The sequence below is a fragment of the Mesocricetus auratus genome, unplaced genomic scaffold (genome assembly GCF_017639785.1).
Source record: "Mesocricetus auratus isolate SY011 unplaced genomic scaffold, BCM_Maur_2.0 Super-Scaffold_100691, whole genome shotgun sequence".
NCBI lineage: Eukaryota > Metazoa > Chordata > Mammalia > Rodentia > Cricetidae > Mesocricetus > Mesocricetus auratus.
In genome coordinates this window covers 5,985,403-6,005,635 of record NW_024429267.1, presented here as the reverse complement: position 1 = coordinate 6,005,635, position 20,233 = coordinate 5,985,403, and the positions used below count along the sequence as shown (strand labels likewise).

Sequence of the window (20,233 nt, the reverse complement as noted above, 5' to 3'; positions counted from 1 at the left end):
AGTGCACTATCATAAAAGGTTCAAAGGAAGCCTCACTGAGCTCAAATCCACAGGCTAGCAGACCTTGTTGCATTGGTTGGTTTCATTAACACTCCCAGTGCTTACTGCTAAAGCCAAAGGGAGTTGTTTGCAACCACTGCCCCCTGGGGAATTTGGATTGAAGAGGCTAGGTCAAAGAGGTGCAGCCTGGCCCTAGGCCAGCACAACTGGCTTTCTTTTCACACAGAATCTCTGTGGGGCTTTGTTTCTCTCAGCTAGGAGTCAGCAGACACTTAGCATTTGGTTGCTGTAAAGTAATTAGGAAAGGAAAGGGGGAAACTAAAATCTCAAAAGCTGTAGTTTCTCCATATTTGAAATTCATAGATATGTGAAGCTAAAAAATCTGGATTTTCTCACCTAAATATCAACTTGTGAATGAATTCCTTTTTACAGTAATTATGAAAACAAGGTAGGTATTCAGTATATGTTTATAAAGCATACTGTTACTGCCTCCCCCTCCCAAGTTTTTCAAGACAATATAATTTTATCCATCTTTTATTTATTTATTGGGGGTGTGTGTTGAGACAGGGTTTTCTCCGTGTAGCCCTGGTTGTCCTGGAACTCATCTGTAGACCAGGTTGTCCTCCTGCCTCTGCTTCCTGAGTGCTGGGACTATAGGCATGCACCATCATGCCCAGTATCCATCTATTTTTATTTGTTTTGATTTTTTTGTTTGTTGAGATGGAGTTTCTCTGTGTAACAGTCTTAGCTGTCCTGAAACTTACTATGTAGACCAGGCTGGCCTCAAACTCACAGAGAAATGCTTGACTCTGCCTCCCAAGCTTGAGATGAAAGGAGTGCAAACCATGCCTAGTTCCATCTTTTTAATTTTTAAAAGAATTATTTTGGGGGCTAGAGAAATGGCTCAACGGTAAAGGCTGGGCTCACAACCTATTTATGTGTAGGTGTACCATGTGTGTACAGGCAACTATGGAGGCTAAAAGGGGGCATCAGATCCAATGGAGTTGGCCTAACAGATGGTTATGAGATGCAGGTGCTGAGAACTGAATTCTGGTCCTCTGGAAAAGCAGGAAGAGCTCTTCATGGCTGAGCTGTCTCTCTAGTCATCATTCTTTTTTAATGTATATGGATGAAACATAGGCAGAATCAATGTACATCTAACCATCCTTTCCCCCAGGGAAGGCCTTATATACCTGGAGTCACTGTGACTCATTGTCACAATGCATATTTAGCTACTTCACATACTGCATTGATCTATCTTTTTCCTCTTAGACACTAAATAACTTTAGTATTTTAATAAGTTCATGCCTAGTCTATATCAACTAATAATGTACTCTTGCTCCTACTAATTCTGGAGTTACTTTTATTCTGTCTCCAAAAAGAAACAAGCTTTAAACTGGAATGTCTTTTTTTTCCTCTCCTCCTGTTGTTCTGAAATCATTTTTCCCAAGATTTCAAACATACAGAGTGTTGTTTCCAAGGAGTCTTGCTGAGAAATTCAATTTAGAACATTCTGTCCAAGAGGTTAATTGCTTTTACCAAACACATTACAGATAGAATTTGGAGATATTTTAAATTTATGCTCAATTTTAACAGTTTTTTAAAAAAAAGTCTCTAAAAGTTTATTTTTCTAACATTAGTATTATATTTCTCAGAGCTAGTTGTAGCAGGGTCTGTTAGTTGCCTGGCCAACATTCATTGTTTCTTTCTCCCTATTCATCAAAAGAACTTTTTTTTGGTGTGTATGTACTTTTGTGTATGCAATACCGATGTACACGCATGTGTGCATGCTAGAGTCAGCTCAGGTGTTGCTCCTGTCTTTGCCTCCTCAGCACTCAGAATACAAGTGTGCACGACTGTGCCTGGCTTTTCACATGGGTACAAGGTGGGGTCTTAAATTTACTGACTGAGCTATCTCTCCAGTCCCCAGAATTTCTGATCACTGCAAATGGCAACCTGCACAGTTACAACTGAGTATAGGAATGGTCAATGAGATAGAAGCAGAAATTTTTGGGTAGGGTGGTTTTACATAGAAAAGCTCTTTCAAGAAAGTTGATTCAAGTGGATGGGACACCTTATGGAACTCCAGAGAATCACAAAGTACCTTCAAATATAATACAGCAACAGGAATAGATGTAGCAACCAAAAGAGCCTGATATATGAGGTCTGTGGAATAATACCTGAGCTGGACTTTCCACCCATCTACACACCCCCACCAGCTGGACTTTCCATCCATCTATATACCCCCACCTTTTTTTTGACATGCTGAGGACTGAACCTTAGGTAAGTGTTCTACCACTAAACTACATCGCTAGAGCTGTTCTAGATTTTTTTCTTAATCTAACTGAGCTACAGTTACAGGCTCTATTTTAAAAATAAGAACCAAAACTAATTCTACTTAATAAATACATTGTTTCTTTACATGGCTGAATTCCAAGTCTAGGCACACAATCCTCTTTTTAAACACAGGCTCCAAGTCAGGTCTACTTGGTTAAAAATGAGACTAATAAGTTGCTTATTCTCAACAACCTTCAATATCAAACCTGGGTATCCCCTTGCTACAAATTTCCGTATTTACTAAAAATTCAACAAAAGCATTTTTGGGCAATGCCTATACTTTGTAACAATAATGTCAATAATAAATTCTGCATAGAAACTTAAAAGAATGAGGAGTTTGTGGTGTTTGCGGATGTAAAACACTTCAGAAGGGCTTAGTGAACACTGGGATGTCGGTGACCATATTCAGACCACTGCGTAATTTTACAGCATTTCTAGGGAGGTACTAGTTTCAAGATACTAGTGCAGAAAGAGTTCAAGTGTTTTGTATCTAATATTTGCGTTTGCTACTACTTCTAGCAAATTCTTTTGTCTCCCTCCATATATTGGCTTTTTCATCTTTGCAACACAGAAGAATTTAAGCTAGTTCCTCTTTAAAACTAAGTTATGACTATAATTTTCTTCTAGCTATCTTCTAGGTTCATCTTAGTAAAGTCACAAAATCAATATGAATTAAACTTAGATTCCATGTGGAGTAGTAATTAAAATGTAAGCTATCAGTGACACGCAACTAGAAAACTGTTCACCTGAAACATCTTAAAACAAAAAAACAGATGAAGTGATTTTGCCTCACACTTTCTGAATTAGGATTTCCAGGAGTGGAGCAGAAGCAAACAATACTCTTAAGTGATGAGCAGCCCCAACTAGAAGCTGCATTTGGAGGGGAGAAACAAAGGGCATTGACATGTTGTATAACTTACACATTATTAGGAATCAGAAAACACAAACCAGTTTCTACACAGTTCTTTCAGATTGGAACAAATGAACTTATTTATTTGTTTATTCATCTGAGATTTCATCTCACTATATATACTCCACACTGGCCTCAAACTTGCTGTCTTCCTGCCTTAACCTCCTGACTGTTGGCACTGCAGGTGTGAGTCACCATACCCAGCTTGGACAAAACATCTTTTAAAAGAAATAATTTCAGGATTATTTAAGAGGCTTCCTGGGGGTGAAGGCAGCTTTCTATGCCAAGTTTCTTAGGTTATTACAAGAAATGAACTACCAAGCAGGAAACTTTCTTCAGGAGATGTAGTTGTAATTTAATAGAACTGTTTGTACAAAGAGTTGCCTGTATAAGTACTATTCTGTGTCTGTGTATTTTGCATGGCTACCCATAGAATAGTAATAGACCTCCACTACTCTCCGGTAGAATTACCATACAATAATGTTTTACCCACCCCTTGGTTGAATGCAAGTGAAGATCCTGAATCTTTCACTCTTCTGTACAGCCATCTCCAATTCACTGCTCAATAAAATTTAAATTAACATTATGTTGTGGAATTCTTTAATAAGACCTAGAGTAAGGACACTATAAATGCAATACAAACTACATACAAGGTAAACAAGGTACTTCCTGTAAATAATTATGAGAGAAATGGGATAGGAAAGCTGAGCAAAGCAAATAAGCACTGGATTTTTGGACTACAGTCTATCACAAACTAAGGTAGTTTTATAATCTCTGTCTCTCACCGGGTTTCACTGTCATCTAGGCTAAAAAACTCACTCTCGTCCAGGCTGACCTTAAACTTGAAATAATTCTCCTATTTTTGTCTCTTGAGGACTGGTGTATCAGGTTTAAAACTATCACATCGTGCTAGTTTTATAATCTTTTATCTTCTCTGGAAATAATGCAATCATAAATCAGCCAAAGAACAGTTTAATCATATGTTAAATCCTCAACAAACCCAAAGTGTAAGATTATATATTACATCATCCTGAGTATTTTTCCAGAAATAGCCCTTACATTTAGCAAAAGCATTTTCTTATAAATCCTGCAGGCCATGTGTCTGACACATATACCAAGTTGTATAGCACAGGAAGGTAAGGTTATAACACCACAGTTAATTATCATTGTATCATAAATTTAATTTGGGTTAAACTTACCATACCAACATTAATTGCTTACTTATTACCCAAGCTGTCTAAGACGCTGGCTTTTACCTAAAAAGCTCCCATAATACACTATGAGCAGTAACTACTCTAAGCAGAGATATTTTAAATGTACATCAGGCTGAGAACTGAAATAGAAGCAACTGAAATTTTTGATAATTTGCTCATATTACTACTTAATAATTAGCCTCCAATTCTTTTGTTTGTTAGTTTTTTTGTTTTGTCTTGTTTTTAAGTTTTGTTTAGTTTATCAAGACAGAGTTTCTCCGTGTAAAAGTGTTGGCTATCCTATTCAATGTCCAAGAATGTACAGAACCACTGCCCTAAGGGATATCACTATGCCCTAGTCAATGTCCAAACCCTGGCTTTGTGAATATGGAAGAAAAACAAATAGACAAGCAGTAAGAAATGTGAATATTAAGACAAAACACCACCAAATGTACACCCTAGCATTAAAAAGGAAAAAGTAGCATCAGAACCTTAGCCACTGTGCTTATCTGAAAAATGAGCCCCATTGGTAGGCTCTTCTAAATCTTTGCCTATGTAAGCACAATAACAATTTTCTGGAACTAACAATAATTTCCCAGTAGTTACCATACACATAAATTAATTGGGCTTATTTCCAGAATTTTACCTTCTGTTTTGAATATGAAAGACAAATTCCAAGTAACAAATGCTGCCTTCACATTGAGCAAATGCTTCCAGTTGGTCTGCACTTTGCAGAAACAACATACTACAAAGGGTGTCAGTACTCTGTAATTGTGAGGTATGCATAGGTCCACAATTTCACAACACTGTACTGTAAATGAAAAACCTAACAATCCAAAATGTGTAAAATACAAGTGTTTGTTTTTCTCTTGCAAGAGAGATTTTCTAAACTTTTACAGTAACATAAATTACAAAACTATGAATGGCTTTTTACATCTTCCTCTTTTTTTTTTTTTTTTTTTTTTTGGTTTGTTTGCTTTTGGGGACAAGGTTTCTCTACATGACTTTGGAGCCTGTTCTGCAACTTACTCTGTAAACCAGGATGACCTGGAACTCACAAAGCATTTCTTGCTTCTGCTGGGATTAAAGGTATGCTTATGTGTGTCTCTGCCATGAAGCTTGTGTGGAGGAGACAGGACAGCTTTAGAAAGTGGGTTCTGTCTTTTCACCATGGGTTCTGGATACTGAACTCAAGAGTCAGGCTTGCACAGGAAGCAATTTTTACCTGCTGAGATCTCTCTGCTCCTTACTCCTCTTCTCCACTTTCTATCTCCTTTGAGACAGGATTTCAATACGTAGCAGGTCAGCAGGCATGTGCCATCAGGCCTGACTAAAGTGCAATGAACGGTCAACCGGACTTCACTCCAGAAGAGGAACAAGTTTCTCACAGCATTATATATAATTGTCTTGGCTTCTATTTGACTATACAGAAGTGTTAAGTAAGATTTCAGTGTAAAAGCAATCTCTCCGAGTGCCTAATATTTGTAATGTTTAGACATGGTACAGTTATCTACAGTTACCTACACAGGTCATACTAGACAGTTGCTTAATCTAGTTACACCCTCCCCCACCCCCTTAACTGTTGGGGAGTATTATTCTAAGGTGTGTTGCTTTTTTTCCTACTGCTTTTGTTAACAATTCAAAGATGTGCTTGATTAAATAAAATTAACCTTTGAGCAGGAGGATGAGTCAGCAAACAAGCCAAGGAAATTATAAGAAAACATCCTACTTGTTCCTTGTATAATCAAACTCTCCTACCTGCAGGTAGTAACCCAAAGGATATTCAAAGAAATTAAATTTTGCAAATGGATGTATTTCATTTTGCAGAATTTGGAAAATAAAAATGTGTACACCATACTATAGACACCTATTCAGGATTCAATGGGCAACTGCTATGAGTTCAGAAAAGGCTGATTCTGTAATTCCACATCTATTAGCCATTATGGGGATACCTGCACAAATTAAGACTGACAATGCTCCAGCATATGTGTCTAGTAAAATGAAAAAGTTTTTTGAATATTATAACATAAAGCACATTACAGGTATGTCACACAACCACAAAGGATGAGCAGTTACAGAAAGGTTTAATTGAACTTTAAAAGAAATGATTAGCAGGGTGGTGGTGCATATGCCTTTAATCCCAGCATTTGGGAGGCAGAGGCAGGTAGATCTCAGTGAATTCAAGGCCAGCCTGGTCTACAGAGTAAGTTCCAGGACAGCCAGGACTATTTCTCAGAGAAACCTGTCTCAAAAAACAAACAAACAAAAAAGTATTTTAATAAACAGAATGGAGCAATAAAAATACCCAGAACAGATTACACAATGCTTTATTAACTTTAAATTTCTTAAATGTTAATGAAAAAGGAACAACAGCGATAGAGAGACATTAGGTAACAGAAAAACTGATGACTTAAATTAATCTATATATTTTGAAGATATATTAGACTAATGGAAACTGGGATATGTGTTATGTTAGGGAAGAGGTTTTGCTTTTGTTTTCGCAGAAGAAAAACTATAGATACCATCAAGATTGATAAAGAATAGATTTGAACAGGAGAGCCTTCCTGATGAGGAAAGGAGATAGTTAAGAGTTAAATTGGCCTAATGGTATAGTATATTTCCAACAGGATAAAATTTTATAAGTCTTCCTAAAGATTTGTTTTTGTTTACAACTATAAAAGGCAAATGATCTTTTTGTAGTCCCAATTAAATAAAAATTTAAAGCTGGCTTTAGGGTTGGAGTGTGTCTCTCTCCTTCTCTAAACCCAAGCATGTTTGTTAAAGGAGAATCCAAAATCTCTGTCACATGTCAGAAGAGTCACATGAAGTGGGACAGAAGAAAATCAAAATTTAGGGACTATTCTATTGGCAAAAATCTCATAATCCTTTGGTTTCATTTTAACTATTTAAAACTTTTCATAGATATAAATATTAACTTTAAATTCATAAAGACTATTTTGTATATGACATTTAAGTTTCAGTAGTGAACAGTAACCAGTCATAATAGTGACTTTTGATGTTTCTAGTAGAAAATGGAACCCCACAATGATGATTCTCTAGGGATTGTGGTAATGCCATGAAGGAGACAAGCACTACACTAATATCAGTATTGGACTACAGATCACTAAGGACAACTCTAAAGTTGCTTGCTGAGAAGGTCCAGCTTCACAGGATATACTAGCCAGAACTTCAGAAAAGCTCTGCACTTTCCCATTACACAGAGATTAGACAATGAATGTTGCAGCTGATTTTCTCAGGACTTGGCCAATATTTCAGTTTATTCAGTGTATCATTGCCCCCCCAGACAACAGGAAGTAACTTTGGAGATACAATACCCACATTCCTAAGAGATGGAAATAATGTAATTTGGTCATTTGGTGGGATATAGATGACTTGTCATCATTTATGGAGGCTGTTTATTAATTATAACTGGTATTGCAAAGGAGGAAATTATGAAAAATATTAAATGATCTCTTTGAAAAAAAGAAGGGATATAGGAATGATAAGGTAGAAGGGTAGATTATTGAATCTATATAATAGGGCAGATTGTTGAATCTACTATAAATTTAGGGACAACTATTGATCTCAAATTTGTGAGGACTTTTGTATATTGACACAAATTTAAGGTAGTTTTTGTTGGAACACAATGCATGTATATTCCTGTTCTTGTGTGGGTGATTTTTGTATATTGTTAGAATTCAAGGTTATTTTTGCTAAAACATATTGTACGTACGTTTCTATTTTTGCTTGAGGTATTGTGCTTATACAGTTCATTTAAAAAATGTAAGGTGGAATTCTAGTTTTAAAAGCTATTATTATGAATTATTCAGAATAATCAAAAAAACACAGGTCAGGACTTCCCAGGTAAAGATGGCTGAGCGTGGCTATAGCTTTTCACTGACTACATTCAGCCCATCTGGTACATTGTCCAGATTGAATATGCTTTGGCTGCTGTAGCTGGAGAGGTCCCTTCAGTAGGAATTAAAACTGCAAATGTTGTAGTATTAGCAATGGAGAAAAAGCAGAAATCCATTCTTTATGATGAAAGGAGTGTACACAAAGTGGAACTGATTACCAAGCATATCGGTTTGGTGTATAGTGGCATGGGCCCAGATGATAGAGTGCTTGTGCACAGAGCTCGGAAACTTGCCCAGCAATACTACCTTGTCTACTAAGAACCTATTCCCACAGGCCAGCTGGTGCAGAGAGTAGCCTCTGTGATGCAAGAGTATACCCAATCAGGTGGCATTTGTCCATTTGGTATTTCTTTACTTATTTGTGGATGGAATGAGGAACGGCCAAATTTATTTCAGTTGGATCCATCTGGAGCCTACTTTGCCTGGAAGGCCACAGGAATGGGGAACAACTATGTGAATGGGAAAACTTTCCTTGAGAAGAGACATGATGAAGACCCAGAACTGGAAGATGCCATTCATACAGCCATTTTAACTCTAAAGGAAAGCTTTGAAGGGCAAATGACAGAAGTTAACATAGAAGTTGGGATCTGCAATGAAGCAGGCTTTAGGAGACTCACCCCAACTGAAGTGAAGGATTACTTGACTGCCATAGCATAATAAAGATGTGCCTGAACAATCCAGATCTCACACAATATATCTACTTACACATATTTAAAGTATGTTTTGTTTGTGCAGACTTTTATAATAAACTGTTAAAAAACAAAAACAAAAAACAAACAAACAAAACCACAGGTCAGTAATTAGTCATCTATAACAATCAAATTTGTAGATATGTTAGGTATGCTTTCCAGATCACATAGAGATATATTTCTGATAGATGATCTCAAACTTTCCAAAGACCTACAGAATATGGTACTTAAAATGTTTTGTTAACTTAGAATTTTTCATGGCAATGAGACATATGTGTTCCTGGCAGCACCAATTTACTTCAGAGATGATGGGCATCAAAGAAACTCCTTATGGAGTTTGCTTTCAATGTGGGAAGACTAGCCATTTGTGCAAGAAGCTGCCCTTGCCTAGACTTCTTGACAGCAAGTTATGAGAGCTGAACATGCAGGACCCACAGGAAAGTGACTACTGAACTTTGCCAAAACAAGGTAGGATGGTACTTCAGGGTTCCTGCTTCACAGAAGAAACTGCCAGACAGGACACAGAGGAGAGTGACTGACAAACTTTGAAAATATAGGTGGGACAGTCTTTCAAATTTCCTGCTTCACTGAAAAGTCTGCCAGACACAATGGGCCTGCAGGCTGAAGATGGATGCCCCAACATTGCAGAGGGACTTTGGATGATTGTTCAGGAGTCAGATGTCTCTGCCACTTCTACAGTTGTTACAAGTTGTTTGTAATGTACTTTTTGTTCACTTAAATAATATTAAATCCTTCTGGTGCCTTTGATGGAATTGAAGACTTACATATGATAGAAAGTAAGTTAGGCATAAAATTTTGGATTTACTAAGATAGGATAATTTACCAGACACAAATGAATTGGAATTCAGCACACTGTGAATGTAATCTTCATTTGGTAATTGCTCCTATTGTATAAAGTCTATATTACTATATTAAAGTTAAAACTTCATGTTTGCTTAGAAAGGAAAAAAGGGGAAATGTTGGGGAGTATTGTTTTAAAGTGTATTGTATTGCATTTTTCCTACTGCTTTTGCTAACAATTTAAAGATGTGTTTGATTAAATAAAATTAACCTTTCAGCAGGAGGATGAATAAGCAAGTAGCTGACAGGAAGTGGTAAGGAGGAACCATGTATAACAAGGATTTTTAAGTGGGGACAGAGAGAAGGACTCTGGGTTGTTTGGAAGATGCTAGCAAAGGGAGAAGGTTAGCTACTTGCTATTCAGCCTCTCTGAGTGAGCAGAATTCCACCTCAAACCTTGAACTGTTAGTTCTGTAGATTTAGATAAAGTTTTCCTTAGTAGCTTTGACAGAGTCTGTGCTTGAAATCCCCTCAGGTTGTGATACTTGCTGCCAAAGCTGTTGCTTTAAGGGCAGTCACTGTAGATAATAAAAAAAAAAATTATAACCACATCAATGTTTTATGTAAGTTTATAATTTTTACACTGGGCCACATATTCACAGCTGTTCTGGGCCTCAAGAATGACAACCTGCATGGCATATACAATCATAGAATTCATCTATGTTTGGGTCTATGTGTTGGGTCTCAGTTATCAGTTCTTTTCTTTGGCCAAGTAGCATAGTTAATAAAGGGTAATCTCATGTTGTTTAATTCCTGGAATGACAGGTGGGAATTCATAGAACCACTATTTTTTTAATTCATACTTCTTTGCTTTAGACAATATCCATTTTATTAATTTTGTTTGTTTTGAGACAGAATCTCAACTACATATCCCTAATTTGCCTGAAATTAAGTATGTAAACCATCCTATCCTTGAACTCATAGAAACCTGCAGGTCTCTGCTATCCCAGAGCTAGGAGTCAAGATGTGTGCCACCATACCTGGACAAGTTCATTTTTTTGTCTTTAATTTATTTCATTTTATTTTACATATACAGCTGTTTTGCCTGCATCGTGTGATGTAGTACCCTTAGAGGCAGAGAGGGCATTAGATCTCCTGGGACTGGAGTTACAGGTTGGGAGCCACCTGACATGGGTGCTTGGAACTGTACTTGGGTCTTCTGGGAAAGCAGACTGTACTGAGTTTTCTCTCCAGCCCCATTTTAGTTTTTTTTAGCTCAACAAAACCAACCTGGAAAATTTCTGGTATTTAACTTAGAACCTCCATTAAGTTTTCTATACTCCAGTTCTAATGGATCTAACAACCTCACCTGATCCCATGCATGTATGTGTTGCATAGACATACACACAGAGGTATATAAATGAAAGATAAATAAGTTTTTAAAAATTGCTTTAGTGATTCATTTATTCTTACTTTATGTGCATTGGTGTTTTGCCTTCATGTATATCTGTGTGAGGATGTCAGATCCCCTGGAACCAGAGTCACAGACAGTTGTGAGCTGCAATGTGGGTGCTGGGAACTGAACCCAGGTCCTTTGGAAGAACAGCCAGTTCTCTTAACCACTGAGCCATCTCTCCAGCACCCAAAGATAAATAATTTTTAAAAATAAAAACAAATTATTAGTACCAAATAAGTGATTTATAACTTTTTTAGTTCAGCAGTCTCACTATGCCCCTGTCCCCCAGCATCAGGCATCAGTCATTGATTGGACTTAAGACACACCAATGCTCATTAAAACATTGGTTTACAATTCTGAGTTAGATATAGTATAATCTTAGCATTCACGAGATTGGAACAGGACGATAACAAGTCTGAGACCAGTCTGGGCCACATAGTGAGTTCAGGTTGGACAGGAATAGAATAATAGAGTGAATGCCCATCTTTCCTCACAACATAGGTAGATTTGAATAGCTCCTCCTTGCCCCCTCCCCATCAGCTCCTGCTGCTCCCTCAGGAAAAGACAGCCATATATTGATTTATCTGAATACTGCATACTCTTTACCCCAGGTTTCTTAAGTGCTCATTATATGACAGGCACTGTAGTAGATTTCTTCCTACAGAGAGAGAGAGAAAAATGAAGGAAAGACACACCAGGCTCTGCAAGTATGGAACTTTCTGAGAGGAATAATATATTGAGATCCTACCTTCGAAAAAGAAAAGAGAAATTAGTAAAATAAAGGACATGTGTGATGAAGAAAGGGATAAGAACAAATTTAATCATGCATGCTTAGGGGAAAGTTTACAGAAATAAAACACTACTACTACAAGTTATTTTGGAAATGTGTTGTTGTTATATAAAATTTGTATTACTGCACAAAGTACACAGTGAATATAGTTGTATATTGACACATTAAACATATCCACTGAGCATGAGCATATACACAGACCCATTTAGAATGTATTTTTCACCTTTTATGCTAACCTTAGATCCTAGCCTCACACATGACTCTCTACTGTTTCTCAATAGGTTTCTTTTTAAAGAACTGTCACCCTTGAAATTCTAATGTTCTAAAAAAGATACCTAAAAACTGATGTGATCTGTGACGACTGTTGGTTGGTTTAGTTATGCTATCCCAACAGCTAAATGCCCTGAAATATAGTACTGTGAGAGCTCCAGAGTTTTTGAAAAAAGCCTTAGAACCAGTAGCTGTGGCTGGCTTGCTACCAAAGCCCTACAGTGCCAGACTCTTAGTATAGGGAACTTGAAGACGCAGTCCATAGATGGTAAGCCTATTGTCTAACGTTATTATCCTTTATTTTTTCACAATTTTAACTGTTTTACATGACAACATTCTTAGTATAGGGAACTTGAAGACGCAGTCCATAGATGGTAAGCCTATTGTCTAACATTATTATCCTTTATTTTTTCACAATTTTAACTGTTTTACATGACAACATTCTTAGTATAGGGAACTTGAAGACGCAGTCCATAGATGGTAAGCCTATTGTCTAACATTATTATCCTTTATTTTTTCACAATTTTAACTGTTTTACATGACAACATTCTGGTCTGGAGAGATGGCTCAGTCGTTAAGAGCACTGGCTGTTCTTCTAGAGGTCCTGAGTTCAATTCTCAGGAACCACATGGTGGCTCACAACCATATGTAATGAGATCTGTATAAATAATAAATAAATAAATCTTTTAAAAAATGACAACATTCCCTGAGTGGTGGCAGCGTAAGCCTTTAGTCCCAGCACTCAGGAGGCAGAGGCAGGCAGATCTCTGGGAGTTCGAGACCAGCCTGGTGTACAAGAGCTAGTTCTAGGACAGCCTCCAAAGCCACAGAGAAACCCTGTCTCGAAAAAACAAAAACAAAACAAAGCAAACAAACAAACAAACAAAAAACCAACATTCTACTTATTTTTGTCATAGTTAGGGCTACTTTGCTATGATGAAACACCATGACCAAAAGCAACTTGGAAAATTTGGTGGTTTGAATAAAAATGGCCTCCATAGGCCCATAGGGAGTAACACTTTTAGGAGGTGTGGTCTTGTTGAAATAGGTGTGGCATTGTTGGAAGAAGTGTGTCACTGGGAGTGGGTTTTGAAGTTTCAGATGCTCAAGCATGGCCATTTTGTCTCAGTTTTTGCACAATGCCACATTTCCCACCACGATCATAATAGACTAAATCTCTGAAATTGTAAGTCAGACCCAAGTAAATGTTTTCCTTTATAAGAATTGCTGTGATCATAGCAATAGAAACCTAACTAAGACAGGGGGGGAAAGGTTTATTTGGCTTACTTATCCTGAATCACAGTCCATTGAGGAAAGCCCACTCAGGAACTCAAACTGGGCAGGAACCTGAAGTATGGTTGAGGCAGCAGTGATGGGGGAAGTCCTTCTGTGTATATGTTTGCCTTATTGGTTGATAAATAAAGCACTGTTTGCAAATAGGGAAGAAGATAAGTGAGACTAGAAGTTGAGGAGGATTCTGGGAAATGCAGTAAAGAGAAGTCGCCATGTGATCCCAGGAGGAGAAGACATACAAGCCTGGCGTTGTCGGTAAGATAAGACCTTAGAGGTGTGTGTGTGTGTGTGTGTGTAGTTAAGGGTTAATACTTAAGAAATGAGAAGCCCTGGACATTGACTGACAGAACTATAAATAATAGAGTCTCTATGTGTTATTTGGGGTTGATGGGGCACTGGTGGTTATCATAACAAAACAGAAGCTATAGGAGGAGTGCTGCTTACTGGCTTGCTCCTCATGGTTTGCTCAGCCTGCTTTCTTATAGAATCTGGGATCACATGCCCAGAGGTGACACCATTTACAATGGATTGGACCCTTTTTATCCCATTTATATTTCATTCTCAAACCCATAGAAGATAATAGAGTTTAAAAACTGTATAACACTTTTTCTGTTGATAAACAAATCTTCATTTTTAAATCAGAAAATACTTAATGAAAATTCATACATAAAAAAACTAAGGTTGCTGGGTGGTGGTGGCACACAGCTTTAATCTCAGCACTTGGGAGGCAGAGGCAGGAGGATCTCTATGATTTCGAGGTCAGCCTGGTCTACAAAGCTACACAGAGAAACCCTGTCTCAGAAAACAAAACAAAACAAACAAAGCAAGAACAAAACACTAAGGTGACAGGTACAGTCACGTGTACCTGTACTCTCAGCTACTCAGGAGGCTAGGGCAGGAGGCTCCCTTGAGCCCAGGAATTAGTGAAGGGATTAAAATTTTCTTTTAGATGCTTTTATGAAATGTAAATGCTAGTTTTTCCCCCAGGACACACACACACACACACACACACACACACACCCTTCCATCCCCCTTTTTAGGTAGCAGAGTAGTAGGTAAGACAATAAATAAAAAGACCCAAATACTGACATTGGGGTTCAGGATTCAAGCTGAAGATCAGAGAAGCAAAGCTAAAATGGCAATCTTGTCTCCACAAATCCACAGAGGCAAAAGGCTCTAGATTTCTGTCTTCTCCTCTTATTCCTTTCTCCGCCTAGTCATGTGACTCCTGTTTCCACCTCTCTAGTGCTGGGATTAAAGGCATGTGATCCCAAGTGTTAGGATCAAAGGTGTGAGCTATTACTCTCTTCACTTTCCTGTAGGTCAGGGTGGCCTTGAACTCAGAGATTCATCTGCCAGTCTCCCGAGTCCTGGAATTAAAGGTGTGTGCCACCACTGTCTAGTTTCCATAGCTAACTAGTGTGGCTGGCATTGCAAACTGATCTCCAATGGCTTTACTAGATCATAAACAATGTATCACCACAGGTTTAGACAGCTATATTAACTGAGATGCAATTGTTGAGAGTGGACAAGATACTGTTTGCACACTGGTTTGATATTAGAGAGTCTAAACAATTCTTTGGCTATTTACAGGTCACTTATGTCTCAAGATCTGAAAAGCGACAGCTACTATAATTCAATTATTCTAATAAAAACTATACAAAATTTCTACTGGAACACTTATATTCAATAACTTCTTCAATCGATTAGATACTTTTGCTATTGTTTCTTTGAGACATAGCTATATGTATCTCAGGTTGGCTCCAAACTTTCTATGTACCCTGATCTTCCTGTCCTTATCTCCCAAGTGATGGGATTACAGCCATGTGCCACAATCAGACACTTGAAAGAAATTTTGTATATATGTATTTTTTCCTACAACTACACAAAAGGTACCATGTAATATTGTTTGGCAAAAATGTATCTCCATATGTTTCTTTCAATAATTTTTCTAGAATCATTCAAAATAACATTTCATATTTCATTTTCTTACTCTTTAAATACCTGATAATCAACCTATTACATGAACTGTTAAATGAAACAACATAGTAGCCTATCATGGTAGTCACAGTATTTGAGAGGCACTCTATTGCAAAACCAAAAGTAATGATTATAAGTTAAAGAAAGCAGCTGGTAGTGCTGCTGCTGGTGGTGGCAGTGGACATCTTTAATTCCAGTGCTTGGGAGGCAGAGGCAGGTGAATCTCTGTGAGTTCAAGGACAGCCTGGTCTACAGAGCAAGTTCTAGGACAGCCAGGGCTACACAGAGAAACCCTGCCTCAAAAAACCAAAACCCAAAAACCAAACAAAAAATCAAAATAATAATATACATACATAAATAAATATAAGGGGCTAGAGAGATGACCAAGTGGGTAAAGTGGATGCTATGAAGGGATAAGGATCCCAGTTTGGGTCTCCAGAGCCCACATAAATACTGGGTGATCTATCTACAATTCCAGCCCTTGGGAGGTAGAGACAGGGGTTCCCTGAAGCAAGGTGGCTAGCCAGACTATCTAGATGTCAACCTCTGGCACCAACACATGTACATGTGCACCTGCACATACATGTTTACCCACATACACGAGAACATGCATAAACACACACATTTAAAAATGAAATGAAAGAAACAAAGAGAAAATTTAGAATCTCCCTTAAGATGTCCAAATACTTTATACATTATAGGCCTATGATAAATGATAGTAAAGCACTGGCGAGCACAATACATCTATTTGTAAGGCTACAGCAACACCTTGTTTGTGAACACAGAAGCATATGTGCTTTGGCTGCTTGCACCTACTAAAGAGTCACAAATACAGCCAGAAACTTGAGACAAATGCTTATACTTATAAGATGGGAACTCATTAATGTTGAGACAATGAAATCTTGTATATCTTCTTTTAACTCATCTACTTTCAAATCATGTTTTCCCTTTTTTGGCCATCCTAAAGTAATATTTTTATTAGCAACTGGTAAAAATATAAAAAGACAAGCTTGTTGAATAAGCTGAACCTTTTCCTGCCACTGAAATACTGCCTATTCATCATGTAACTGAACTATGTCAGACTTTTAAATACACTTGAGAGCTGGAAAGATGGTTGAATTGTTAAGAATATATATTGCTCTTCCAGAGAACCGGAGCTGAATTTCCAGCATCCATATTGAGTGCCTGTAACTACAACTCTAGGTGATCCAACATCTTTGGCCATTTTGGATAACTGCCTTCATTCATACATACCACTCCCCACACCTATTCACAATTAAAAATGAATTTTAAAATTATTTTCCTTTTTATTTATTATGTATATGGGTGTTTTGCCTGCATGTATACATGCAGAGCCTGCAGAGACCAGACAGGACATCAGAATCCCCTAGGTCTGAAGTCACGGAAGGTTGTGAACTACCATGTAAGTAGGACTCTGAGACTTCTGAAGAGAACCAAGTGCTCTTAACCACTGGGTCATCCCTAGCTCCAAAAACTAAATCCTTAAGTACAGTGTGGTGGTGCAAGCCTTTAATCCTAGCACTAGGGAGCCAAAGGCAGGTGGATCTTTGTGCCTTCCAGGCCAGCCAGGCTACATAGTAAGAACCTGTCTTAAAAACCAGGGACAAAAAGAATTAAAAAATTCAAAGCTAACTATGTGAAACAGCTGTCAAAAAGCTAAGGGAGGAATTGGGATTGCAGCTTGTTTTACATCTGTTAAGGACTGGAGTTCGATCCTTAGCTCCTCACAAATAAACCAAAAAAACAAACCCAAGGATCATTATCAAAATATCACAATATTTGTATCTATAGATATTATGAATGTGAATGTACTCTATATATGTGTACATGCTTGCTAGTATAATATCAATAATTAAGTTATCTGTAAACCATATTACACAAAAAGACTTAATAAAGGGAAGAAATTTGGCTTGAAAACAGACTTGCAGGTATCTGCTAAACAGTAGCACAAAGCAGTTGAGATGAAAACCAAGTATGCATTATGAAAATAATAATAAAAAGGCAGATTTTTTAACCAAGATGGGTAACTCCAAATACCCTTTAGTTTCCAACATTGAATTTTACACCTCAAGGAATGGTAAATGGTATGTATGGTTACAAGTCAAGCAGATGAACAATAATTTATTAAGAAAACTCAAAAAAAGGGGGGGGCTGGAGAGATGGCTCAGCGGTTAAGAGCACTTGTTGCTCTTTCAAAGGACTCAGGTTTGATTCCCAGGGCCCACATAGTGACTCACAACCATTTTTGACTCCAAATTGGGCAGATTTAAGATCTTCTTCTGGCCTCTGAGGGCAATAAGCACACATGGTGAACAGACATGTATGTAGGCAAAACATTCACATACATAAAATAAAAATAAATCTAAAATGGTTGCTGGGGTGTTTTGTTTGTTTGTTTTGGAGATGGGGTTTCTTTGTGTGTAGCCTAAAAAGGGTTTTAAAGAAAATTCAAAAGCAATTCTTGATCTAGGCAGTGGTTCTCAACGTGTGGGTCACAAACCCTACTATATACTTACAATACAATTCATAACAGCAAAATTACAGTTATGAAATAGAAACAAAATAATTTTATGGTTGGGAGTTACCACAATATTAAGAACTGTAGGAAAGGGTCACACCATTAACATGGTTGAGAACCACCACACTAGGGTAAATTGCAAACATTCCCAAAGTTCTCCTCATCTTAGAAAAGCCTGGCCACTTGTTAGCTGCAGACAAGAATGTTAAGACAACATGCACTCCAGTTATTTTAAGAGCACTGGGTAAAATTGGGCAGAGTTGTACATCTGTGACTCCAACACACAGGAAGTAGATAGAGGAGGATTTCAAGTTGAAGAATAGCTTGAGATATATAGAAAATTCAAGGCCAGCCTAGGATATACTTCAGTGCCCAGTCCCCCATTTTAGCAGCCATTACAGGCTAGCATGTGCTTGCATGACCTTATCCCTCCTGTCCTGGTCACTAGGAGGTCATATGCCCTACTCTTGGCAAGGAGTCATTCAGAAGTTAGCTGGCAGGGCTGTGTTTTACAGCTCTGGGTGTGCTTTACGGACAGTGTACAACAGTGCCGTGCAGAGCTTAGCAACCGCCCTGGGAGGGCCTATGGGCCATAACAACCAGTTGACCAATCAACACAAGTTGGGTCACCCAAACCTGGAAGCACACCAATCCTGAGACTGTTTCATACCCCTAGACATTCCCCTTATGCTGCCCTTTAAGATCCCTGCTTCGAGGTTGCTCGGGGTCTTTCTCCAGCCATCTGCCACGGTGGAGGGATGAAGGGCCCAAGCTAATGGGTTCAGCTCGTTAAATAACTTTAATAAAAGACTCTTTGTTTTTTCCATCGAAAAGGGCCTCTTGGTGATTTTGAGGTTCAGACACACAGGAAGTAGACAGAGAAGGATTTCAAGTTGAAGAATAGCTTGCGATATATAGAAAATTCATGGCCAGCCTAGGCTATACAGCAAGATACTATCAAAACCAACCAACAGCAACAGAGAGAAAGGGGCTGGAGAGATGGCTTAGCAGTAAAGAGTCCTTGGCTGCCCTTTCAGAGGACCCTTGTAAGAGTTCCAACACTCAGTCGGCAGCTGACAAACTGTCGGTAGTTCCACTTCTAGGAAAGCTTGCATCCTTTTCTGGCACCAAGCATGCACAAAGTATATACACATACATGCAGGCAAAACACTCATACACATACATCTTTGAAAAGAAAGAAGCCAATGTGCAAGCTTGAAAGTTATGAAAAAACAGAAACCACCACTGAATTTCATAGAAAATATAGAAGGCACTGCAGAAATGACTCAGTGGGTGAAGTACTTATCTATAATTCTAGTGATAGGGAACTCACTGGCCAGCTAGCCTAGCCAAAATGGTGAGGTTCACTGAGAGTCACTGTTTCAAAACATAAGGTGAAGGGCAATAAAAGAGGACACACAACATCAACTCTAGCTCACACCTGCCTCCTCCTCCCCCAAAAGCCCAGCCAAACAAAAAGTAACAAAATGTACAACATGCTGTAACTTTCAGATGATTGCCCAGAAGGGACACTGGGTGAAAAACCAACAATAGTCAAGTCAGTGAGAGCCGGCGCCTTCCTGTTCTCACTGGCAGCAAACAGACATACCAATATTAGGGCTTCTAGTTTTTCCTTGCTGCTTTTTTTTTTTTTGTAATTTTGTAACAAAAATTTTTGCAGCCTCCCTTTCTCTAATGTTCTTTGTATAATGCTTCTTTACAGAGAATGTTCAAACCTCTAGACTGCAGTATTTTGTGTTTAGAAAGAGCAGGACTCCAACAGCACAGATTTATTTCTCATACAATGAATTTTTCTCACAGAAAATTTTTGAACAGAGGGCCTTGCACCCATCATGTAAATGTTCTACCACTAACCCATATGCTAGCTCTGTTTTGCATTTTCAGATGCTGAGATCTCAAACTGCAGGGCTCAAGTGATTCTTCTACCTCTGTCTCGAATTGCTAGGATTATAGATGTATAACATTGTGCATGACCACGTGGCTTCATATTTTTCCCTATGCCCACTCAAACATCTGCTGGGTTGGGTTAGGCATGTT

At 38.1% G+C, this 20,233-nt stretch overlaps 1 protein-coding gene and 1 pseudogene across 11 annotated transcripts in view; one reads left to right on the top strand and one right to left on the bottom strand.

The window, feature by feature from the left end:
- Csnk1g1 (casein kinase 1 gamma 1) overlaps positions 1-20,233 on the bottom strand; it is a 125,122-nt gene that overhangs the window by 44,218 nt on the left and 60,671 nt on the right. Inside the window, exon 1 of one of the 11 annotated variants that reach the window (XM_040740278.1) lies at positions 3,741-3,805. The exons of the other annotated variants lie outside the window; for them this stretch is intronic. Within the exon in view, the coding sequence (XP_040596212.1) occupies positions 3,741-3,795 (55 nt within the window). The 5' untranslated portion in view covers positions 3,796-3,805. Of the gene's footprint in view, positions 1-3,740; positions 3,806-20,233 lie in introns of those variants that run through there. 11 annotated transcript variants of the gene reach the window in all.
- On the top strand, positions 8,311-9,141 carry LOC101844396 (annotated as a pseudogene).